The sequence below is a fragment of the Coloeus monedula genome (genome assembly GCF_965178545.1).
Source record: "Coloeus monedula genome assembly, chromosome: Z".
Lineage (NCBI taxonomy): Eukaryota > Metazoa > Chordata > Aves > Passeriformes > Corvidae > Coloeus > Coloeus monedula.
Genome location: NC_138822.1, coordinates 9438100 through 9458895, shown reverse-complemented (window position 1 = coordinate 9458895; position 20796 = coordinate 9438100). Strand labels below are relative to the sequence as shown.

At 37.4% G+C, this 20796-nt stretch overlaps 1 protein-coding gene across 7 annotated transcripts in view; it reads left to right on the top strand.

The window, feature by feature from the left end:
* The window catches only part of PTBP3 (polypyrimidine tract binding protein 3), a 49264-nt gene that overhangs the window by 7524 nt on the left and 20944 nt on the right, over positions 1-20796 (top strand). For 5 of the 7 annotated variants that reach the window (XM_082301237.1, XM_082301240.1, XM_082301238.1 and 2 more), the window contains exons 3-8: positions 7527-7598; positions 10162-10325; positions 11185-11331; positions 14310-14474; positions 17915-18025; positions 20176-20350. In XM_082301237.1, the coding sequence (XP_082157363.1) occupies positions 7574-7598; positions 10162-10325; positions 11185-11331; positions 14310-14474; positions 17915-18025; positions 20176-20350 (787 nt within the window). In that variant the 5' untranslated portion in view covers positions 7527-7573. The remainder of the gene's footprint in view (positions 1-7526; positions 7599-10161; positions 10326-11184; positions 11332-14309; positions 14475-17914; positions 18026-20175; positions 20351-20796) is intronic. The other 2 variants (XM_082301242.1, XM_082301241.1) reach the window with 2 other exon arrangements.

The following is a 20796-nucleotide window of genomic DNA, read 5'->3' as shown; positions in this document are numbered from 1 at the left end:
TAGTCCTAGATTTAAATGATTGATTGTGCATATAAATTTTCCTTTTAAAACATATAAACATTCTTCTCTTGTGCAGGAAATATTTAATTCTGAAGCTGAAAATTCAATCGTCAAAAACCATAGTCAAGAACATGTGTCTTTAGAGTGTCACAGTTAAGTTCAGACTGGAAATTTTTTTTTAAAACTGTTTGTAAGGCTCTGAAAATTTGTAAGTTAGATAAAGTGGTTTCATGCTTTTAAGCTAAATGATCAATCAGTTGAGAGTCAAATCTTTTTGGTAGCTTCCTAAGAATCTGCTATGGTTTTTGGATAGGTAGGTAGTGAGTTTCCTCCCCCTCAATATTACTTTCTTAAACTAAGCTGTGTATATTTAGTTCTGCGAAACAATAGGAATCAGACTAACAAAAGTAGATGTCTTTTATGCTGCAAGGTGTAGCTGCTGATAAACACTGTATCCTGGAATCCTGTTTATGAATTTTTCTGTTTTTAGAAGGAACTAGAGTTAAAAATGAATGATAAAAGGGATGCTTCAGATAGCAATTTTGCAGAAATTTTGATTGCTGTTGTGATCCAGCTACTTGTTTTCTTTCTCTTTCTTCATGCTGTGTAAGTTAAATGATTTCCTTTGCAAGAGGAAAGAAAATAATCCACAGTTCATCACATTTTAATTTTTATCACAGTGGGTTTTTTTTCTTCCTTTAGGCTGTTTACCATTACCTTTGTGTAATTTGCTAACATATTTCAAATTTTTTTTAATACAGTGTTGTTACAGATCTTTTAGCAGTTGATTTAAAAGGAAGAATCTTTTTATAGCCTTTCACACACACTACTTCTTTTGTTATATCCTTTCCTGGGTTTTGCTGTTACCGTATTGTTTGGCATTAGTGTTGTGTTTTTGTCCTGTTTCTTTCTGCTGTACTTCTTTTTCAATTTTAATCTTTAATAATAAATTATAAACCAGATTATCCAGTTATGGTACTTTATAAGGCTATGTAAATTTTCTTCTGAACAAATTCAAGAGGTGATTTATTGGGATCCTTACTGGTGATTTATTTGGGATCCTGGATGTTTAGAGCATGACTTGTGCATAGCAAAGTATGAAATGATGCAAAACCCTACATAGTGTGGCATTGTATAGATACATTTGTGACTTCAAGTATAAAACCTTTAAATATAAAGCCAAGTGTACTCATCTGTACAGGACTTCATTCTGTATAGTGTTTATTTACAGATATGTCCCATATTCAATTGCTTATTAAGAATTAGAATGAAGATTTTTAGTAAAAATTGTGTTGAGTGTTCTATTGATAATTTGAGAAAGATATGTATGTGAAAGGAATGTATTGCAGTAACTTTAGTAAATTTTCTTAACAAAAAACCTGTGTTAACTCATGAGGGAATCTTAATCTTCATATATTTAAAGGTTAAACTTGCTAGGAAGCACAGACACCAATCTTTGTTTTTAGGTAAGTTTGTATTTATACTGTTGGAAAACAGTATTATTGGAAATTGTAAATGAGCAATGATATCACAAAGAAAAGCAGTCATCTTTGATGGCGGTTTCAAAGAAAGCTCTGCCTTTGTGTTGTGATGCCTGCTGGGTCTCTAGAATACTCAAACTGGTACATGGCTTGTTGTCCTTTTGGATGACTTTAAAGCCTTCATACTAAGTGAAGGTATTTCTGACTTTAGGAATTAAACTGCATATTTTATATTCATTAAAAAACTAAACTTGTCACTCTTAGTTTTGTAGCTCTTGACGATCACATGCTCAAGGTTGCTTTTGCGTATTTTGCATCTTCAAGAGGAAAATGTTATTTCCTTATGTTCTTGCCCTGTATCTAGCATAAATGTAAAGTACATAATGTTCCTCTCTTAACCTGTTAATTACTGTTACATGAGGCTTTGAAAGTGTATACAGTACCTTGTTGCCAGTACAGGAGGGAGCTTCAGTAGTTGACAGCAGAGGCAGTGGAGCAAGCTGTGTTGCTGGCAGAGCCACTGAGCATTCAAGCCTACAGAAGAGCAGCTATCAGTGCTAAGACAGTGCTTCTAGGGTGACTGACCATCAGCAGCTTGAGCCTGTGTTGGGGGGGGATCTTTATGGCAGAGGAAATGAGGTTTGCTTATTTGTGATCATTGCCCATGATGCCATGATTTCCTTCTTCTCCAACTTACTGAGAGGGTAGGTTTTATCTATATAAGGTCAGTTTATTTTTAATATAAATATATGGTTTTGAAATTTCCCGTAGTTTGTCTCCACTTTCTTTGAAATCTTGCTACTTTGGCGCCAACAGCATTGTACTTCACATTAAATCCCCATTTTGGAAGTAGGAGCTGCCTCTCTTTTGCAAACGTGAAAGAGGAAGAAAGAGTAAATGAATATAGCAATTATCTAGAGACATTGCTGTAGAAGTAGAAGATAAGGGAAATTTTCACTCTTTTCATAACCCCTAGCTTTTGTCAGAGTCAGATTCTATAAAAATTAATAAAGTATACATTAGAACAGTTAGTTTAAATACAGCAATGGTTTATCACTGCTATAGCATGAAATTGTCATGTTTTGAAGTTTGCCCTTTTGGGTACAGTAATTAATTTGGTTTGCCATGTAGAATCTTGTAGAAAAATGTACAGTTTTAATTTACATGCATGGAGAGAGGTACTTTTTGAAAGAATTGATTTCCCTTAAAATTGCCCATACTTTTTTTATTTTAGCTAGCTGTTTCATAATAAAACCTATGATCATATTCTTCCGTATTGTTGTCTTAAAAATAATAGCATAGAAAGATGACTAGCTAAATTCTAGGAAAACCATCAATACAAATATAAGTTTCTCTGGGACTATCCCATTTCTAATTAATTGAACTGTACTGAAGAATTCATGACCTCTAGAAAATTGGAGAGGAAGAAAATACTGCAGTTGAAAGCTGAGGGGAGGGTGATAAGGGTGTTACTTACAACTTTTTTAAAAATCAGAAGATTGTTTATAGGATTAATTGATTCCAGAAGTAATGCTAAATAGATGCCTGTCATAGTTTTATAATGTGGACATGTTCTAAAGAAGGATTTTGCAGTATTAGACTTACCCTTCTGTTTCCAACTATATGTGACTCACAAAGATTTTAGAAAATTAGAGTTGCTGACTTTCAGATGTTTGTTTTATGTTTTTGCTATAAATGCAGTGGGTTTTATACTGGAATTGCAGAATCATTAGCATAAATTATTATCAGCATTTTAAAAATCATAGAACAGCTGAAGGAGTTTCAAGACATGTGCCTGTTGCTGTAGTCAGTTGTGTAATATGCCTTATTTAGTCAGGGAAATTGACTGTGGTAGGTACAGAAGAATACTTTGTTTCATTAACTTGTCATTGGGTGCCACACTTTGTAGAGGTCTCTTACTGGACTGTTTACTCGGCACTGTAAGTGTTACCGGTTTCTAAAGAAATGTCCAAAATCAAACTAAGCTTTCTAAGCAACTGGTTTCAGGTTCCCACTCAGTAATTCAAGGAAAGAATAAACTTAATCTAGCTGTAGCTGTTCTATTGCTCTTACCTTACCTGTCACCAATTAATAATCACCAAAAAATGCAAAAATGCTGCCTTGAAGTAGGAGAGGTGGAAAGTCTTATGGTGTTAAAAAAGCAGTCTTAAGATTTTAGGAGATGATTAATGCATTTGGAATGATGGAGTGAGTGCAGGAATAGAGGAGGGTGTTGCAGCCTTGATTTGGTAGCTGTCCTTGTTTTGAACAACTCCATTTACATCATTTACCACAGATCTGAAAGAAGTAATATTCACCAGGTAATTGGTACAGTCCTTCTGACACTCAGAAGGCAGATGCTGCTCTCTGTGAGGTAGCTTTGTGCTTGGAGCAGTGTTTATCAGGGAAGGGTTAGGCAGCATGGTTACTTGTCCTGCCTGCCTGTTCACTTTCACTGTGTGGCCTCACAGAGAACTAGTGCAAGCAGCTTGCTGAGGTTAAGCAGCTGTCTTACCCCACACAGTTGTGCCGTGAAAACTGAAATGGTAGTGGTGGCATGAGGGCAGTATGAACTCACATCCCTGCTTAAAGAAGGGCTTGTCAAGTGTCCATATATGAAGTGAGGACAAGGAAGGATGTCAAGGTAGCTTTATAAGCAGGATTTGGCTGCTCTTCTACTGTTTCTCAGCTGGACTTGAATAGGGAATAGCCAAGTAACTAGTGGAAAACTTTATACAGAGAGGAATTAGGGGCGTGGTAGGACTCTCTAGCCTCCGTAGAAAGATTCAATAAGGATTTTGTAAGACATTGTCTAGGGCATACTACCCTCTTGTGTGGACTTTTTCAGTACTCAAGGCCTTGCAAACCCTTTTACTGTGATCTGTGTCACCATATTAAATGCTCCATGTTACGAAGTATTTTAAAAATATAACTTTTACCTTTATGTGGGGAAGAAAGAGATTGAACTGGAATTTTGTAATTTCTTTGTGGATTCTGTATGAGCAGAGTTGTGGAAACATTGAAGAAATAAATGTCGTCTTTTTCATTAATCCAGAATGTCCCAAACATATGCATTTTGTACTTCAACTTGCACAACTGACATGGTGTCAGTTTATCTTTGCAGTCTTCTAGAATGTTTTTGCATTTGGTTTTCTTTTTGCTTTCAGTCAATGACTGAGAAGGCTTATCAGTTATAAGCTGGCTAAATAAGGAGATAATGAAAGGCATCGTTTTAGTATTCCTGTACTTGAGAAAAACCTTGGTCAGCCACCTGCAAAAACAGTGGCATTCCTAGCAGTTTTCTTATACTACACCCTTCCAAGGGGTACACTATAGTTAGTAAATGTGTTGTAATTGTATGGGTAGGTATATAACTTAGTACTGATAAAATGTTAAAAATTGGAGTAGTGTTTCAGTGGGGCATTCAAATAACAACAAAAAGTATAATCAAAATCTCGTGTAAGATTCTAAGTTCTTCTGTAAGAAACTAAGTTTTGTAGTCAGGGCTCTAGACTTAGCAAGCCTGTGGCAGGCCAATTATTCTACAGTGTCTTTATTTAATGTTAATTATTTAGTTTTGTTTTTTTAAACACAAAGATAGTTAAAAGTATTTTAATTTAAAAATACTCCTTGTATCAGGTTGAAGATATGAAGACAGTTACACATTTGAAATTATGATGGTTCCCTGTATTGCAAGAAGCCCAAAGCATTGCTGATCTGTTATTAAACCAAGTAGAACAGTTGCATAGATGATGAGCTTGGAGTTTAAAAGAGTTCCTTTGTGTTTTGGCTGCTGTAGCATCTTAATGGTTGTCAGTGTAACAGCAAAATCTAGGGAGCTGTTGTAGGATATAGTGATTGAATGATGTGTCAGTTTTAAGTACAGGCACATGTCATGGATGAAGATTGTAATTTTGGTGTCATTTTTCTCTTCTTCAAGCTAGTTTAGTCCACCATCCTAGAACAGCAGTTCATTGTATGCTTCAGTGAGCTACAGCTTCAGTTTTACAGATACAGGTCAGTTGCACAGAGAGTTGCTACACAGGTCACTGCAGCCATCTGAACTGTGTTTCTTTGTGTGTGTGCTAAAAATGGAAGATGTTGGAAAATATTTTCTTAAAATGTCTGAGGTGTTTTATTCTTAGTGTGTATAAAACTAAATATGAAATTGTAAGAATACATGTTGGACATGGTAATACACCATGGTTTTTTCACAGTCTTTTGGAAACATGCAGAGATTTCTTCTGTTGAATAAATGCTCAGTTAAAAACCAAATTAAAGCTTCCATCTCAGGAAGTTATGGAAACATTTACATCAGAAGTGGTTTTTCTTCCTGCCCTCCCGTAGATAAAAGGAAGGTGCAGTGTAGTAAAAGACCATCCTTAATACTTTCTACCACATCTGCACATACAGCTTTTGTTTAATTAGTATGATATGCATTTTAAAATCAAAATATACTCTTTAGGTACATACAATACCTGAGTGCTAGTATACTCAATTTACTGCTAATAAGTGAAAATTAATATCAATATTGCTTGTTAATTACATTCTAGTATTCGTGCAAATACAGTGTGATATGCATGACATCTAGTAACCATTTAATTGACATTTCTGTAAAATACAGAGTTTATATTTTTTAGTTCTCTTAATTTAAAAATTATTCTGGTGTTTGCCACAGTTAGATGTTGTATTTAAATATACTGTTAAAATGCAGTTTCATGGTTAAAAATAAGTCTCTACTGTTGCGGGAGAGGAACGAACACGCTCATTTTCTCTTCCATCCCACACAAACACCTGTGCTCCTTCATGAGCAGCTAGATTTGGCTGAAAAGCTTTTTAAGCACCCTAGCCTAGTCACAGCCTTCTGTTGTGAATGACTTTCCCACACTAGAGAAGCATCAGGAACACATGGTTAACAAGGATGAAGAGAACCTAATTGCTCCTTTAAGCGCAGACTCCATACAAGCCAGTACTCTGAGCAGTATTTTTGCAGCCAGTGCAAGCCAGCGTGATGGCTTATCCTTACCCCTTTCTTTTGCAGTGGATCCTGCCACTTCTCAACCTTTCTTTCAGCTGAATATTCTAACTCAGCATAGGATGCTGGCAGGCTGGAGAATTGATTATACTCATAGGAAAACTCTTGGGCACTGAGTTGGTGCAAGATAAACAGTTTGTGCGCAGGTTGGAATACTGGACCAAGGGCAATGGGAACCTCTCCTTCCACCAAAGTGGTGGGAAGCTGTTTAGATCAATATATTCCATCTTGTAGAACTACTCCCTTGGTCTCTATTTTACATTAAAATGCTTTTATGGAAGAGAGTAGTTAAAGTTTGAGGAAACTTAGCTTTCAGAGGTGTTGTAGTACCTTGTTTCTTGTTGGCATTTTGAAGCTGATGCTTGGCTGGAATACTGCAGCAGTCTTAATGAGTAAACAGACGTAACTGGCAGTTAGGTGCTGATTTTTGAAAGAAGGACCTGTAGTACTCAAACTCTTTTCTGTTGGTAGTTAGAGCCTCTAATTGTTAATACTCTTAAAGCAAGTACTTCGATCTTTGACCTAAGAATTTGATGGTAAGTCGTAAGTATTTTTAAAAAATGTACTGAAAACCAGGGTTTTTTTTTTTAAAGTGTCATGGGTATGTTTAAATATGTCTCAAATTAGTTTTGCTCAAGGTCCCATGTGTCCTGTTGCAAATGCAGACTTCACCTGTGTGGCTGTGCATTTGTATTGCAGACCCAGAGCCTGCAGCCAGCTCATTTCTTTTAATAAGCATTTGTTATTCTTGGTCTTTTAAAAAGTGAGATGTAGTGGGATAGATTTTACTGTGAAGTGTAACACTTTTGAATTTGCTAATTTCTTGAGACATGTGAAAAAGTTATGTTGTTAGCATTTCTTTTCCTGAAAAATAAGTTCCTGGCAATAGTGGATAATGTATGTAGGAAGGGGGTGTTCTTGGGAAGAATAAGTAAAGGGAATTGTTGCACTTTTATATTGAGCTTTCTCTGTAACAGCTTGTACTAGTAATCTTGTCTTTTATTTCTTAGTGTGGTCCTGACAAGCTTCTTCTGGTGTCAGTAACAGACTTTTTACCATGAGCAATTCTACTCCAGCTACAGGTATACAAAAAAAAAAAAAAAAAAAAAAAAAAAAAATTTAAGTTCTTTGATTGTTCTTTCTCTGTGTTTTTTTTTTTGCTTTGTTGTTTTGTGTGTGTATGTTTACCTGAAGTTTGAGATCAGACGAGAACTTGAAAGTGAGAGAAAACTGGGTACTGCTTTTGTTAGTATTACTTTCAGCATTAGGTGTACTTAGAATGTTAATGACCAATGGTTGCATGAGTTAACTTTATGTCAAATAAATTAACTAAATCATGACATAGACAATTGCCTGTCAGCAGTGGTTTCCAAATAGCTTATTTTATACTGGGTCAAAGGACAGAGCAGATGACCACTTGATAAGTATCTAAGACTTGCTTTATTTTTGGTTGGGAAGAAGGAGGAGTCTAGGGAGCTAACTTGAAGATTTTTATTTTTGATTTCTTTGACTTGCATGTGTCAGATTGTTTGTACTTATGCTGATCAATTCAATGTGATGTCCAAATGTTTCTGCTTGGCTTGAAATAGCATTAGCTTATAGCTCAGCAATGTAATTGCTGAAATACATATCATTAATTAACAGTGCCATGACTGATCCTTTACAGTGGTATCCAAGATGTCTAAATGATATTAAACTTTAAAATAATATAGAGGTGTTTGGGAATTTTGGGATTTATTAGGAGACATTCTCATTAATAACTGTATAACTCTAAAATTAAATATAATCTCTATCAAAATATATCTGTTTACCTAATACAGCTGCTTTCAGCTGCAGCATTAGTTTTTCATTGGGGTTTTGGGTTTGTACCTCCCATCTCAGGCTACTCAGGGAATACATTTGTACCGGTCATGAATTGCAATTGTAATGAACTGGCCATTGTACATCAGGAATCAAATTTCATTTTGTTCATACGGCTTCTTTTTGTCTGTCTGAAAGCATTTTTTACTTTTACTCGAGTGTAAAATTCAGAAAAGGTGATCGCCTTTGGCATGCTTTAAAGAATTGTTGAATCAATTTTGAAATTTAGATGCTGGAAGATACAGATGATTATCACTCTGCATCAAAATTTGTATCAAACCACAGCTGGATAAAGAAGCATGGTTTAAAAAACTGAGGTTTTATATTTGAGATGTGCCAGCTTTTATTGCTCATTTAGTAACTTTGCTGAAGTTTCACAAGATAAGAAGCATTTCAAGAGTTTGCTCTATTTTGTCACCTCTGACAATGTATCAGAACCCAGAAGATACTGCTTCTGCAAGAGCCTGTCGTATTAAACTTAAGGAAAAATTCATACTAGGCTTCATTTCCTGCTTTCTTTAGTCAAGCATTCCTTGACTTAGTATAAGTCAAGGACATCTTGTCCATTTTGAACCTGAAATGTAACAAAATAGGTTGTTAGACTCTACCAGTAATATGTCCTGTCATGGCTTGGTACCGATATGTGTTTAATATGTTCATGTTTGTCTTAAAGTTCACATTTTTCAGAATGCATGCAGAGGACATGAAGCCATTTAAAATTTCTTGATGACAAAATCAATGCATAACAGAATTTTCAGTTTTGTAAGTGGGAGAATTTTTAAGTGTGGTGTGGTTGGGGCTTTGATCATCCAACTTGAAATTTTACAGGCTTCCACTAATAAAAAGACCCTCTGTAAACATCCTGATGTAGAATGACTTGTATGAACCAGTTCTCAGCCTTAGGCTGTATGTAAAACCTACAGCAAAATCTGAAATATCTTATAAAGCTCATACAGAAATTTCTTCCCAATATTTTGTGTTTCTTCTTGGAAAGCTAAATGCAACAGATTAGGTGTTAAGCCTCCATTGCCTCCATTGCAACTGCTTCTAGAACAGTATGCCTATTCTAGATGTGGTGTTCTGCTTGACTCAAGGATACTGAGTAACGTTTTTGAAGTGTAGTCGTTGGTCACTTACCAATCCAAATTGGCCACTTAAAAGTATCCAAATAGGCATTTGTTCAGAAAAACCCCCCTTCTGGCAATGTGTTGGAGTGGAAGACTTGAGAGTTTGTCTGGATTTCATGTTGTCTATCTTTTTCAAAGACTTTTGAAAACTGAAAATAGTTTGGAACAGCAGGCTTTCTTTAATAAAATAAAAACAAACCCCAAACCTTTCATTAGCAACTCAGTCACAGAAACATAAGCTGGTGATAAAAGAAAAATTAATGTATTACTTCCCAATTATGACTTGCCCCTCTTCTATGCAACTAACATTTTATAAATATCTTATGTAGTCATTTGGGGAGAAATTACTGGCCTCCATTAATAAAAAAAGCCAAAACAGCAGTAAACCAAAACCAAATCACCAGAAAATAAACAAACAGTCCAAAGCAAAGCCAAACATATCACACCATCCCCTTGCTATCAAGATTTGGAATAGCTGATGATGTCTTCTTACACTGTCCCTTTATTAGATATGAAATGTCTTTCTTAGGATTCAAAGGGCTATACCTAAGTCAGTGTCAATGCTGAGGCAGCAGTTTCTCCTTTAGGTTTTGATAAGTACACTGTGCAATGTGTTTGTCTTGTTTGCTTGTCTGTCTCCCTCCCTAAAATATTTTAGATAATGAGAAGAAAAAAAGTAAAGGAAACAGATCGCCATGTTCCCCTTCACGTGTCCTTCATATTCGTCAAATTCCAAGTGGTGTTACTGGAGCAGAAGTCGTTTCATTAGGCCTCCCTTTTGGCAAAGTAACCAATCTCTTGATGCTAAGAGGAAAAGGTCAGGTATGTAGTTTTCAATGTTTCATTTACTAGAGCAACGCTGAAGGTGTGTTTCATGTTATGACAATTTTGATCTTGTGGTTGACTGAAATGCTTGCAACAATGTCTAAATATTTCATTGATAGCTGAGGATTTTAATATTTTTAAATGTGAAAGGATGTTATGAAATTTAAGTTTTTAATATGCTTTTAGATTAAATAGTGAACTAGAAATTTGTTAATAATATTGCTAAATGTGATAACCACTTTCTGTAAGAGCATACAGATGATAAAGAACTTCATTGTCACTATTGATGATATATGTCTTCAAAGAGCCTGCCTACTTGAATTGCTAACATCCATGTTAAGCACATCTGTTTAATCCCATTAGATGTGACAGAGTAGTTTGCATCGTGAAGAAACACAGAAATCCTAAAAGTAATAAGTGTTCATTCAAAAAATTGTCTAGAGCATTGAGCCGGGTTAATACAATGCATAAACTGATGGATGTTTAATGTTCTGTTTCAACTTCTTCAATCAGTATGCATATCAGCTACCTAGGTAATAATGCTTGGTTTCAGGAATTTAACAAATTGATTAGCAGTGTGGTATGCTTAGCAGCATGGCTGCCCATATGCCATACTTATTCCATGTCTTCTTAAATGACATAGTGTACTTAAAATGTAAAATTTTCTAAGAAAACCCATAAATGGAATAAAACAGCCCCATAAACATGCACACACAAATGCATTCTAATGCTGTGCAAATTAGTACTGTACTTTTATATCATCTTTTTCTAGTGAGACTGGGATTGGGAAAAAATGATGCTTTGTTCTCTCTTGTAAACAAAAACAGCATTGAAATCAGCTATGTATTGTTTGCAGGCATTTTTGGAAATGGCTTCTGTAGATGCTGCTGTTTCTATGGTCAACTACTACACTCCTGCTGCACCTCACCTCCACAATCAGCCGGTTTATATTCAGTATTCCAATTACAAAGAACTTAGGACTGACAATCAACATAATCAGGCTGTAAGTATAATACTTCTATTTAACAGGATATAATTGTATGAGTTGTGTACTGGTTTTGGCTAGGACAGAGTTAAGTTTCCTCTTATCAGCTTGTGACAGAAAGTATTAAGGCGTTTCCTGCTTCTCACATTGCCCTGCCAATGAGAGTGCACAAGAAGATGGGAAGGGTCTCAACCAGGACGGTTGATTGCAGCTGACCCAGGGAATGTCCCACACCATATGATGTTGGGCTCAGCATTGGAAACTGGGGGAAGAATGAGGAAGGAGGGATCTTCAGACTTGTGGCCTTTTTCTTTCAAGTAATTGTTACGCTCAGTGAAGTCCTACTTTCTTGGAAATTTTTAAACACCTCTCTGCCCATGAGAGGTAGTAAAGGAATTCCTCGTTTTGCCTTGCTTGCATGTGCAGCTATTGCTTTGCCTGTTCAGCTGTCTGTAACTGAACCCATGAGTTTCCTCACTTCCACTATTCAATTCCCTCTTCCACTGTGCTAAGGGAAAGTGACTGAGCAGTGGCACTTCGCTGCATACTAGGGTTAAGCCACAACACTAGTAAATAAACAGGCTACTCTTCACTATACCAGTAGACAAAATCTGAAATACATAATTTCAGTAACTTCTTACAGACAGGGACTTCTCAATATCTGTAAAATTACTGGGGAGGAGCTCAAGTTCAAAAGTAGTTCATCGTCATAACCATGAAATCAAGCAAAGGTGGCAGGAGGACTGCTTGTATGAACAAGGAGCTCCTGACTAAGCTGAAATGTAAAGGAGAGGCGTAGAAAAGTTAGAATCATGGACAGGTGCCCCAGGAGGGGGCATTATCTGAACATGCAGGGATATGGTTAGGAAAGTCAAAGGCCACATGGAGTTGTCTCTGATGAGAGATGTGAAAAGCAGCAAGTATGGTTCCTTCAAGTGTATCAGCAGTAGAAATAAGATTTTTTTTTTTAATTTTATTTTTTTATTTTTATAATTTTTTTTTGGAATACATAGGCCTGTTGCTGAATGGGGCAGGGACAAAGGAGGTGGGAAAGGCTGAAGTACTGAGAGCCTTCTCATCAGCCTGTAGTGGTTAAGAGTTGCCCTTGGTATTACCAAGTACATGAGAACACTGGGAAAGTCTTGATGAAGGAAGTAGAGAATAATCACGTTAGAGAACACTTAAACTAATTGGATAAACAAAAAGTCTATGGCCCTAGTGAGATACACCTGCGAATGCTGAGGGAGCTGGTTGATGTCATTGCAAGGCCACTGTACAATCTTGAAAAGGTCATGGCAGTTGGAAGACGCTACTGAGGACTAGAAAAAAGAAAATCCTTCCTTATCCTATCTTAAGGAAGGACAACAAGGATGAAAAGAAAGATCTGGGGAGCCACTGCCTGATCAGCCTTACTTTGGTCCTTTGGAAGGGAATGGAGCAACTCATTCTGGAAACTATCTCCAAACATTCTAAGGAGAAGAAAGTGGTTAGTCATAGTCCAGCACAGGTTTTTAAAAGGATGTTATGCCTGACCAGTGTGATGGCCTTTTATGATGAGATGACTGGTTTGGTGGATGACACAGGAGGATATTGTTTATCTTGACTTTGGCAAGACTTTGTGTTGTTTCCAATAACATCCCAATAGATGAACTGATTAATGCAGTCTAGTTACGTGAACTGTGAGGTGATTTGAAAGGCTAACGTGGTTGTGACCAGTGGCATAAAGCTGGGGTCCAGTCACTAGCAGAGTACCCTAGGGGTTTATACTGGATTTTTGGATTCCTGGATGAATTTCAATTGTCCTCCCTTTTAGATACATAAATTATATACTGTGGTGTGTATATCATGATTTTTTTTTCTCTCTAAGAATGTTGATAGTAGTGATTTGAGCATAAATCATTCATTTGTGCTGACACAAAAGTCACTGAAGTCTTGCAAGCTGTCAGTCTGGTAAATATTATTTGGATCTTTCCTCATGTGAGAGCACTGATCTGCAAAACCAAATAAATAGCAAGATTTTTGTTTTAAGGATGTGGTTTGCAAAACAGCCTCAGGAAAAGCATATGTATATTTGCAAATAAGACTCCTTGGGTCTCTTTCCAAGTATTTTCAACTTGGTATGTAGCACTTGCTTTCTTCTATGACACCACTGTCTACTTTTAAAAATAAGCTGTTTGGCACTTATAGTTGAGTTTTATCTAAATTTTAAAGAGACCCTAGTAGAGCAGTTGAATACTGTTACTGTTCTAGTGCCTAGGCTAAGGCCTGAAGTACAGATTATTTTGCAGGGTTATATTTTTCTGAAGCTAGGTAACATGTGTTATGTGCCCTGTTTAGTCTGTCTTCCAAAGAAATAGAGTAGCTGAGACATGACTTCAGGTCACAATACTGCATTTGGAAAGGAACATCTCTGTGTAGTGCTGCTACTCACAGGAGGTATGAAGACCTTTTTCGGGAAAGCCCATGAAAAACAAGTGTAGAGACTCATGTAATCACAGAAATTGAGTTTGAGGAGTGGGATTTAAACCTATTTTTTGTGGTTGATGGCTTGGCTCTGACAGAAGAGTAGGGTGTGCATTTTTAAGCTTATCCCCATGAAACCTTAGTTCCTGAAGAGAATGAACTCCTAGTAAAGCAGAGCAAATAGTTTCTGGTATGCTGACTGGTTAGTCTGTTACAATATCGTCATCAACAATATTGTTGGAAAAATGTCTAGAATGACAATAGTTTACAGAATCAAAGCAAAATCATGTCTGTATGACATGACAAAGTAGCAGCAGTTTAAGTAGAAAAAACCCAGTTGTAAGTCTGTGAATTACACTGACTAGTTAAGGGAGGGGCATGGAAAGTAGGAGTTATGATTTGAAACAATAATAAGAAGGAAAAATCGTGTTTTGAAGTTATGTTTTATGTGCTTTTCATTTAGGAGAACTTTGTTTCAGTATGAAGAATTTGTATGTAAATTAATTGTGCTCTCTGCTATGACCTAATTTCAGAGACCCCAAGCTGCATTGCAAGGTGTGAATGCTGTGCAGCATGGAAACGCGGGTATTACAAGTGCTCTTGCTGCTGAAGGTGGGGTCCTTCCAAGTCATGGTTCTGTTCTTCGAATCGTTGTTGAAAATGTTTTTTACCCTGTCACTTTAGACATACTGTATCAGGTAATGAGGATTGCTTAAAAAAGTCACAATCTGTTCCAATGTTGCTGCTGTAAATCCATTAATTTATTTTTCTAAGTACCTGTGGTTCCTGAATCTTTTGAATGAGGACTGTCTCTTTAAAATTATTTCCTGAATTTAGGGATCTAGGTTTGAAGTAGTTCTGAATAAATGAAGTTCAAGTAAACAGGGCTTCTGTACTTTGATTTTCATGTTGTCTCGTTTAGTTCCTTGCTGTGGAAGCAGCAACAAACTTGAACTGTTACTTCTGCTCTCATGGTAAGTTAGTGAAATATTGAGTGTTATGAACTTGTGAATCCAAATTTTAGCACTCTTTCTGCTGAGTAACCTTTGTGGTTTGCATTATATTTAGGGTTTTATATTCAATTTTATAACTCAGAGCAAGTGATGTAATATGCAAATTTCTTGGACAAATATTTTTGATTGTTCATCTTTAGAATGGTATTTGACTACCTCTGAAAGCCTAGAGTAATGGTAGGCTATAGTTATGAAGGACATTACTGTAACTTCTGCTAGGTATTTGGGCTATGCTGTTGAAAGCTCTGAGTTTAATAACTTTGAGACCACTTCTTTGCATCCAGAGGATTTGTAGATACTTTACAAATGTTGTAAAGTTTTTCATACTTGAAGCTTTTGTAATTAGTAGTAATTTTTGCCACACATATGGGTTTCTTAAATAATACAATTTAAAATAACTGGGATGATTTCGTAAGAACCTGCAGCCTGGGAAGATTTTTTTCCTGCTCTGCTAGGATTGCAAACAATAGTTGTTTTTAGCAACACTAGTTTTCCTCTTATCTCTTAAAATTTTCTGTTTCTCTGTGTCTCCTCATCATGACATTGGTTAACTAGTATACATATTAGTTGTCACTTGGATGTAGCAATTTGATCTAAACCTTTTTTTTTGTATCTTTGAGTGTTGTTCACTCATTACTGAACCTGTGCAAATACTGTGTCAGCTGCTTAGGATTATTATTGCATTCAGAATAACCTGAATACAAGCTCCTGTGGTTATGGGAGCTGTACTAGTTCTAACAGTGCAACAGCAACAAGGACATTTATTTTAATTTACTTTCATTTTATTTTAGTCTATTTCAGTGCAGCACAACTACATTTTCAGTATTTGAATTGCCCTCACTCAACTACTTTTCCAATATGTCAAGAAAATTTAGCAATATTTGAAACAGAATCGTATTTGGAGTTCTTAATAGGGGAGAGTCTCCTCTAATTAAAGTATCACTTTGTGCCCAATGGCTACAATCTAACTTTTACTTTGTGTGGTGAGGCTAATGGAAATTAGTATTTTCACTGACAATGATAGCATCTTATGGAACACTAGTAGGCCAGCTGTCATCCCATACTTAGATTGTATTTTGTAAGCTGTCTTTCTTGTCAAGAAATTAACTTTTTTTAACCACAGTTCACCTTAAAATATTTATCATAAGAAGCTGAAAATTTAGTGTTTTCTTTGCAGAAACAAAATTGATATATACAGTGTGTTTAGGTTTAAAATCAAACAGGAAGGAGTACATTAAATTTCATTACCTTAAAAAGGTCTGTTAAGTTTTCTGGATAAACACGGAAAAGCTTGAGAAGCTGTATTTAGGCCTTTCTTAAGAGGAAGTGCTTTATGAACAGGAACTCAAAGACTAATTTTAAATCGCTGTGAAAAAGTTTCTGTTCTGTTTTCTATGACTAAATGATGACTGCAGCATTAGAATCTTGTTTCTGAGAGACGGAAAAACTGGATACAAAGGGTTGGGACATTAGTCTTGTATCGTTGACTCTAGGCCTAAGCGGCTGGCAAGAGATGCATATCCTTACCTGTGGCCTTTCTTTCCATTGCAAGTTTAATATTTCTCAGGGGTTTCTGCTTTCCTGACTTTGCATTGATTCTAACAGTGTGCTTGAAAACTAGTAGTATTTCTCAAATTCACCTTTCCTCTTTGATTGTTAACTTGGACATATATCATGCAAGTGCATGATATATCCTAGCTTTAATTTTGTCTTCACTCTTTGTGGCTTTGATTTTGCGTAGACACCTTCATGTAGTGTACACTCTCATTTTGAATGTATATCTATTTAATTTCAACTTTTAAAAGTATTTCTGAAATGCTTATGTTTGCAATAAATCAAATACTATTTGATTATAAAGTATAGGGGTAGGTTCAGATCTAGGGCTTTGTCTTGCTTCTTTCCTCTTCATTTTCTAATTTAGGCAGTGGATCTTAATAAGCACATCAGCTATTTAAGTTGTATTGTTGTTCAACAGATTTGTGGAATTTGCCTAATGTACACAACATAAAGGGGGATACCTTGAAATGTAGTTTGCAGTTCCCATCTCAACTGACTTCCAGCAACAAGGAATAATATCAATATAAATAGATCCATTAGGTCAGTGGATGGCTCTGTGGTGTACTTGAATAAATTTTGGGGGTTTTGACCATGAGATGGTCTATTCAACACCTGTTCCACTGACACCTGATATGATGAACCTTTCTCGGAGGGAAAAAAGGGTTCTAGCGTAGGAGCTAGTGGGGCTTGTTGACAGAGCTTTAAACTAGCTTGGAACAGGGAAGGGGAACGTGTATAAGCTAGAGAACAAGAGGCTGGAGAGGACCAGTGGAAGGGGACCTGCGCTTCCTGGTCAATGGCAAGTTGAATATGAGTCAGCAGTGTACAGGGTCTGGAGGGAGAAGCCTTATGGGGAGTGGCTGAGGAAACTTGGTCTGTTCAGCCTGGAGAAGAAGAGACTGAGGGGAGACCTCATTGCAGTTGTAACTTCCTCAGAGGGGAAGTGGGAGGAGCAGGTACTGATCTCTTCAGTCTTGTGACCAGTGACAGGACTGGAGGAAATGGCATGAAGCTGAGTTGGGGGATATTTAAGTTGGATTGGAAAAGGTTTTTCACCTGGAGGGTGTTGGGGTCTGGAACAGGCTCCCCAGAGAAGTGATCACAACACCAGCCTGACAGTGTTGCAGAAGCCTTTGGACCATGCTCCAAAGCACATGGTGTGACTCTTGGGGTGTCCTGTGCACAGCTGGGAATTAGACTCAATTGATGACCTTTGTGGATCCCTTCCAGCTCAACATGTTCTGTGATTCTGTGACTTGTGAAAGTCTGTTTTTCAAATCTCCACTCTGATTCATTATCCACATTTGGACAAATGCCTGTTTGGACTGTCCTTCCCTGCTCTTAATTGACTAGACATCGCTGAATCTTCAAGGAAATTTTATCCTTTCCCATTTTTGGTAGCCTCTTCTTTATTTTTTTACCTTAAACAAAATTCTGAGTTCACACAATTTTTGTTCAGCTCTCACAACAGAAATAGTTTTAAAAATTTATTTGAAATATTAAATGCTAGTTTTTAGTGTGCATGAATTATTCATTGCTTCTTAAAGCCCATGTTTTTTCCTTAACAGATTTTCTCTAAATTTGGCTTTGTCTTGAAGATTGTCATGTTCCATAAGAACAATCAATTTCAAGCCTTGCTCCAATTTGCTGATGCAACGAACGCATATTATGCCAAAATGGTAAGTGTAGTGTATTCAGCTTGAGTTTGTTTCTTTGGTGGGGGGTTTTTCCATGCTTAGGGACAGGGGAACCATTGGGAATATTTTGACTGTTAAGTTTGTGATTTCTTATCATTCTAACATTCTTATTGCACATGAATAGCTTTGACATCTCTCTTTAGTGAAGAGGACAGCATTCTATCATCAAGTGCAAACACATGTGTAACATATATACCAAGAGATCCATGAGTCTATCAAAAGAAAAATCATTGATAATATTCCTTGTCAGTCTTCTTGAGGCTGAACAGGCCCAGCTCCCTCGGCTTTTCCTTGTGAGAGAGATGCTCCAGTCCCTTAATCATCTTTGTAAGCCTACACTGGACCTGCTGCAAGAGCTCTATGTCTCTTTTGAGCTGAGGAGCCCAGAACTGAACACAGCACTCTAGATGTGGTCTCACCAGTGCTGAGTAGAGGGCAGGATCACCTCCCTTGACCTGCTGGCAATGCTCTCCATAATGCCCCCCAGGATGCCATGGCCTTCTTGGCCACAAGGACAGATTGCTGGTTCACAGGCATCTTGTGGTCCACCAGGACCCCCAGCTCCTTCTCTGTAGAGCTGCTTTCCAGCAGATCAGGCCTCAGTCTGCGCTCAGTTTGCCTTTGTTGAATTTCAGACAGTTTTTCTCTGCGCACCTCTCCAGCCTGTCGAGGTCCTTCTGAAAGGCTTCACAGCCCTCTCGGCTATCGGCCGCTCCTCCCAGCTTTATGACATCCGTGAACTTGCTGAGGAGGCCTCTGCCCCTTCATCCAAGTCATCTTTAGTTCTCATATAAAGAAAGCAGGAGGCAATCAATAGTCAGATGTGTAGAAAAACCTTAGCTATCTTTTCATGACACCTGTGATTCAAGTCCTAGAGAGGCAGACTAGAGACCTTTTAAGACCAGTGGTCGGGTCAGCCGATGGGTGCCTCTGTTCGCTGCCTCAGTGCGTCACCCACAGCTATGCACCACTTCTTCTGGGTGTTCTTGGGCACAGAATCCATCTACTCTGTTGTTTCACTTGAAGCCATGCCTAAGTCTGAGGACTTAAATTGGAGAAGAACCTTAAGGTCATTGAGTCCAATGATAAACCAAATGATGCCAAGTTCACTCCTAAACCATGTCCTGAAGCACAACATCTGCACATAGTTTAAATACCTCCAGGGATGGTGATACTTGCCTGTGCCAAAGCCTGCTAATCTGTTTGATGATGAAATTTTTCCTAGTATCCAGTCTAAACTCCCGTTGCAGAAGTTAAGACCATTTCCTCTTGTCCTGTCACTTGTTACGTGGGAGAAGAGACTGACTCCTACTTTGCTACAGGTTCCTTTCAGGCAGCTGTGGAGTGCATTAAGGTCTCCCCTGTGCCCCCTTTCTCCAGGGCAGACACCCCCAGCTCCCTCCAGCACTCCTCACAGGCTTTGTGCATCAGATCCTTCATGAGAGTCCCTCATGTACAGGTCAATTCATGCAGTTAAAATTTCCAAATTAGTATTCCTATTACCATCTGATACTGTGTGTTGAGTGGGAGAGAAGTAAGATTAGAAACACAGGAAGCCAAGTCATGCTTAAAGCTATGTTTTGTCCAGTTGGCTCAAGGTGATACAATACTAACTAGAAGACTAGACTAGAACTGCCCATGATGTTTAGGTAAGAATAGTGGCAGCATAATTTTCTACTTGATCTTTAGAAAGAGGACTTTAAAACCAGAAGGTGGTTTACTGTCTGGATACAGTTGCAAGGTGAAAACTGCATAATAGTGGAATGGTTTGGGTTGGAAGGAGCCTTTAAAAGTTGTCTAGTCCAATCCCCTGGAGTGAGCAGGGTCACCTTCAACTAGATCAGGTTGCTCAGAGCCCTGTCCAATGGGTACTGACCACCTCTCAGGGCAACCTGTGCCAGTGTTTCACTGTGCTTATTGTAAAAAACTTATTTCATATAGCTAATCCAAATCGACCCTCCCAGTTTAAAACCATTGGCTCTTGTCCTATCCCAACCTGCCCTTCTTAAAGATCTCTCCTCATCTTTCTTATAGCCACCTTCAAGTACTGAAAGGCTGCAATAAAAAATACGAACTTATAGTGGTGGCTGCCAGTGTGTTTTATCTCTGAAAATGTAATTATTTTTCTTCAGTCTCTGGATGGCCATAGTATCTACACTGGGTGCTGCACTCTGCGTATTGATTTCTCCAAGTTAACTAACCTAACGGTGAAGTACAACAATGACAAAAGCAGGGATTTCACTCGCATTGACCTTCCTTTTGGTGATGGCCAGCGAACCATGGAGGCATCCTTATCTACTCCCTTTGGTAAGAAACCTTCACCTCTAGTGCTTAATACACACTGAGATCAGAATTTTTAAGTGACATGTATACTCTGGCTTCATACCAGGTTCATAGAAGGGTACATTTTGCAAACCTTTTTGTTTGTTAGGTCCAGTAAAATTTATATGGAAAGTATGAAGTCCAAGTCATGATAAATGAATATCTAAAACAATAACATGAGGAATACTCGTGGGCAAATTTAAAGTGTAAAAAAGCTGCAAAATACTACTAAAATGCTGTAAAATGGTATCATTGGTACAGGTAATGCATATCAGAATGGAAGTCGCCACGAGTTGACACTGTCTGCCTAAACCTGCTTGAAAAGAAGTGTTTTAAGGGTATTAACTCCTATTTGTTGATATTTTAGGATAGTTGCATGCTGCAAGAGACAAAACTATAAGAAAATTCAAAATTCTGTACTTACTTATATA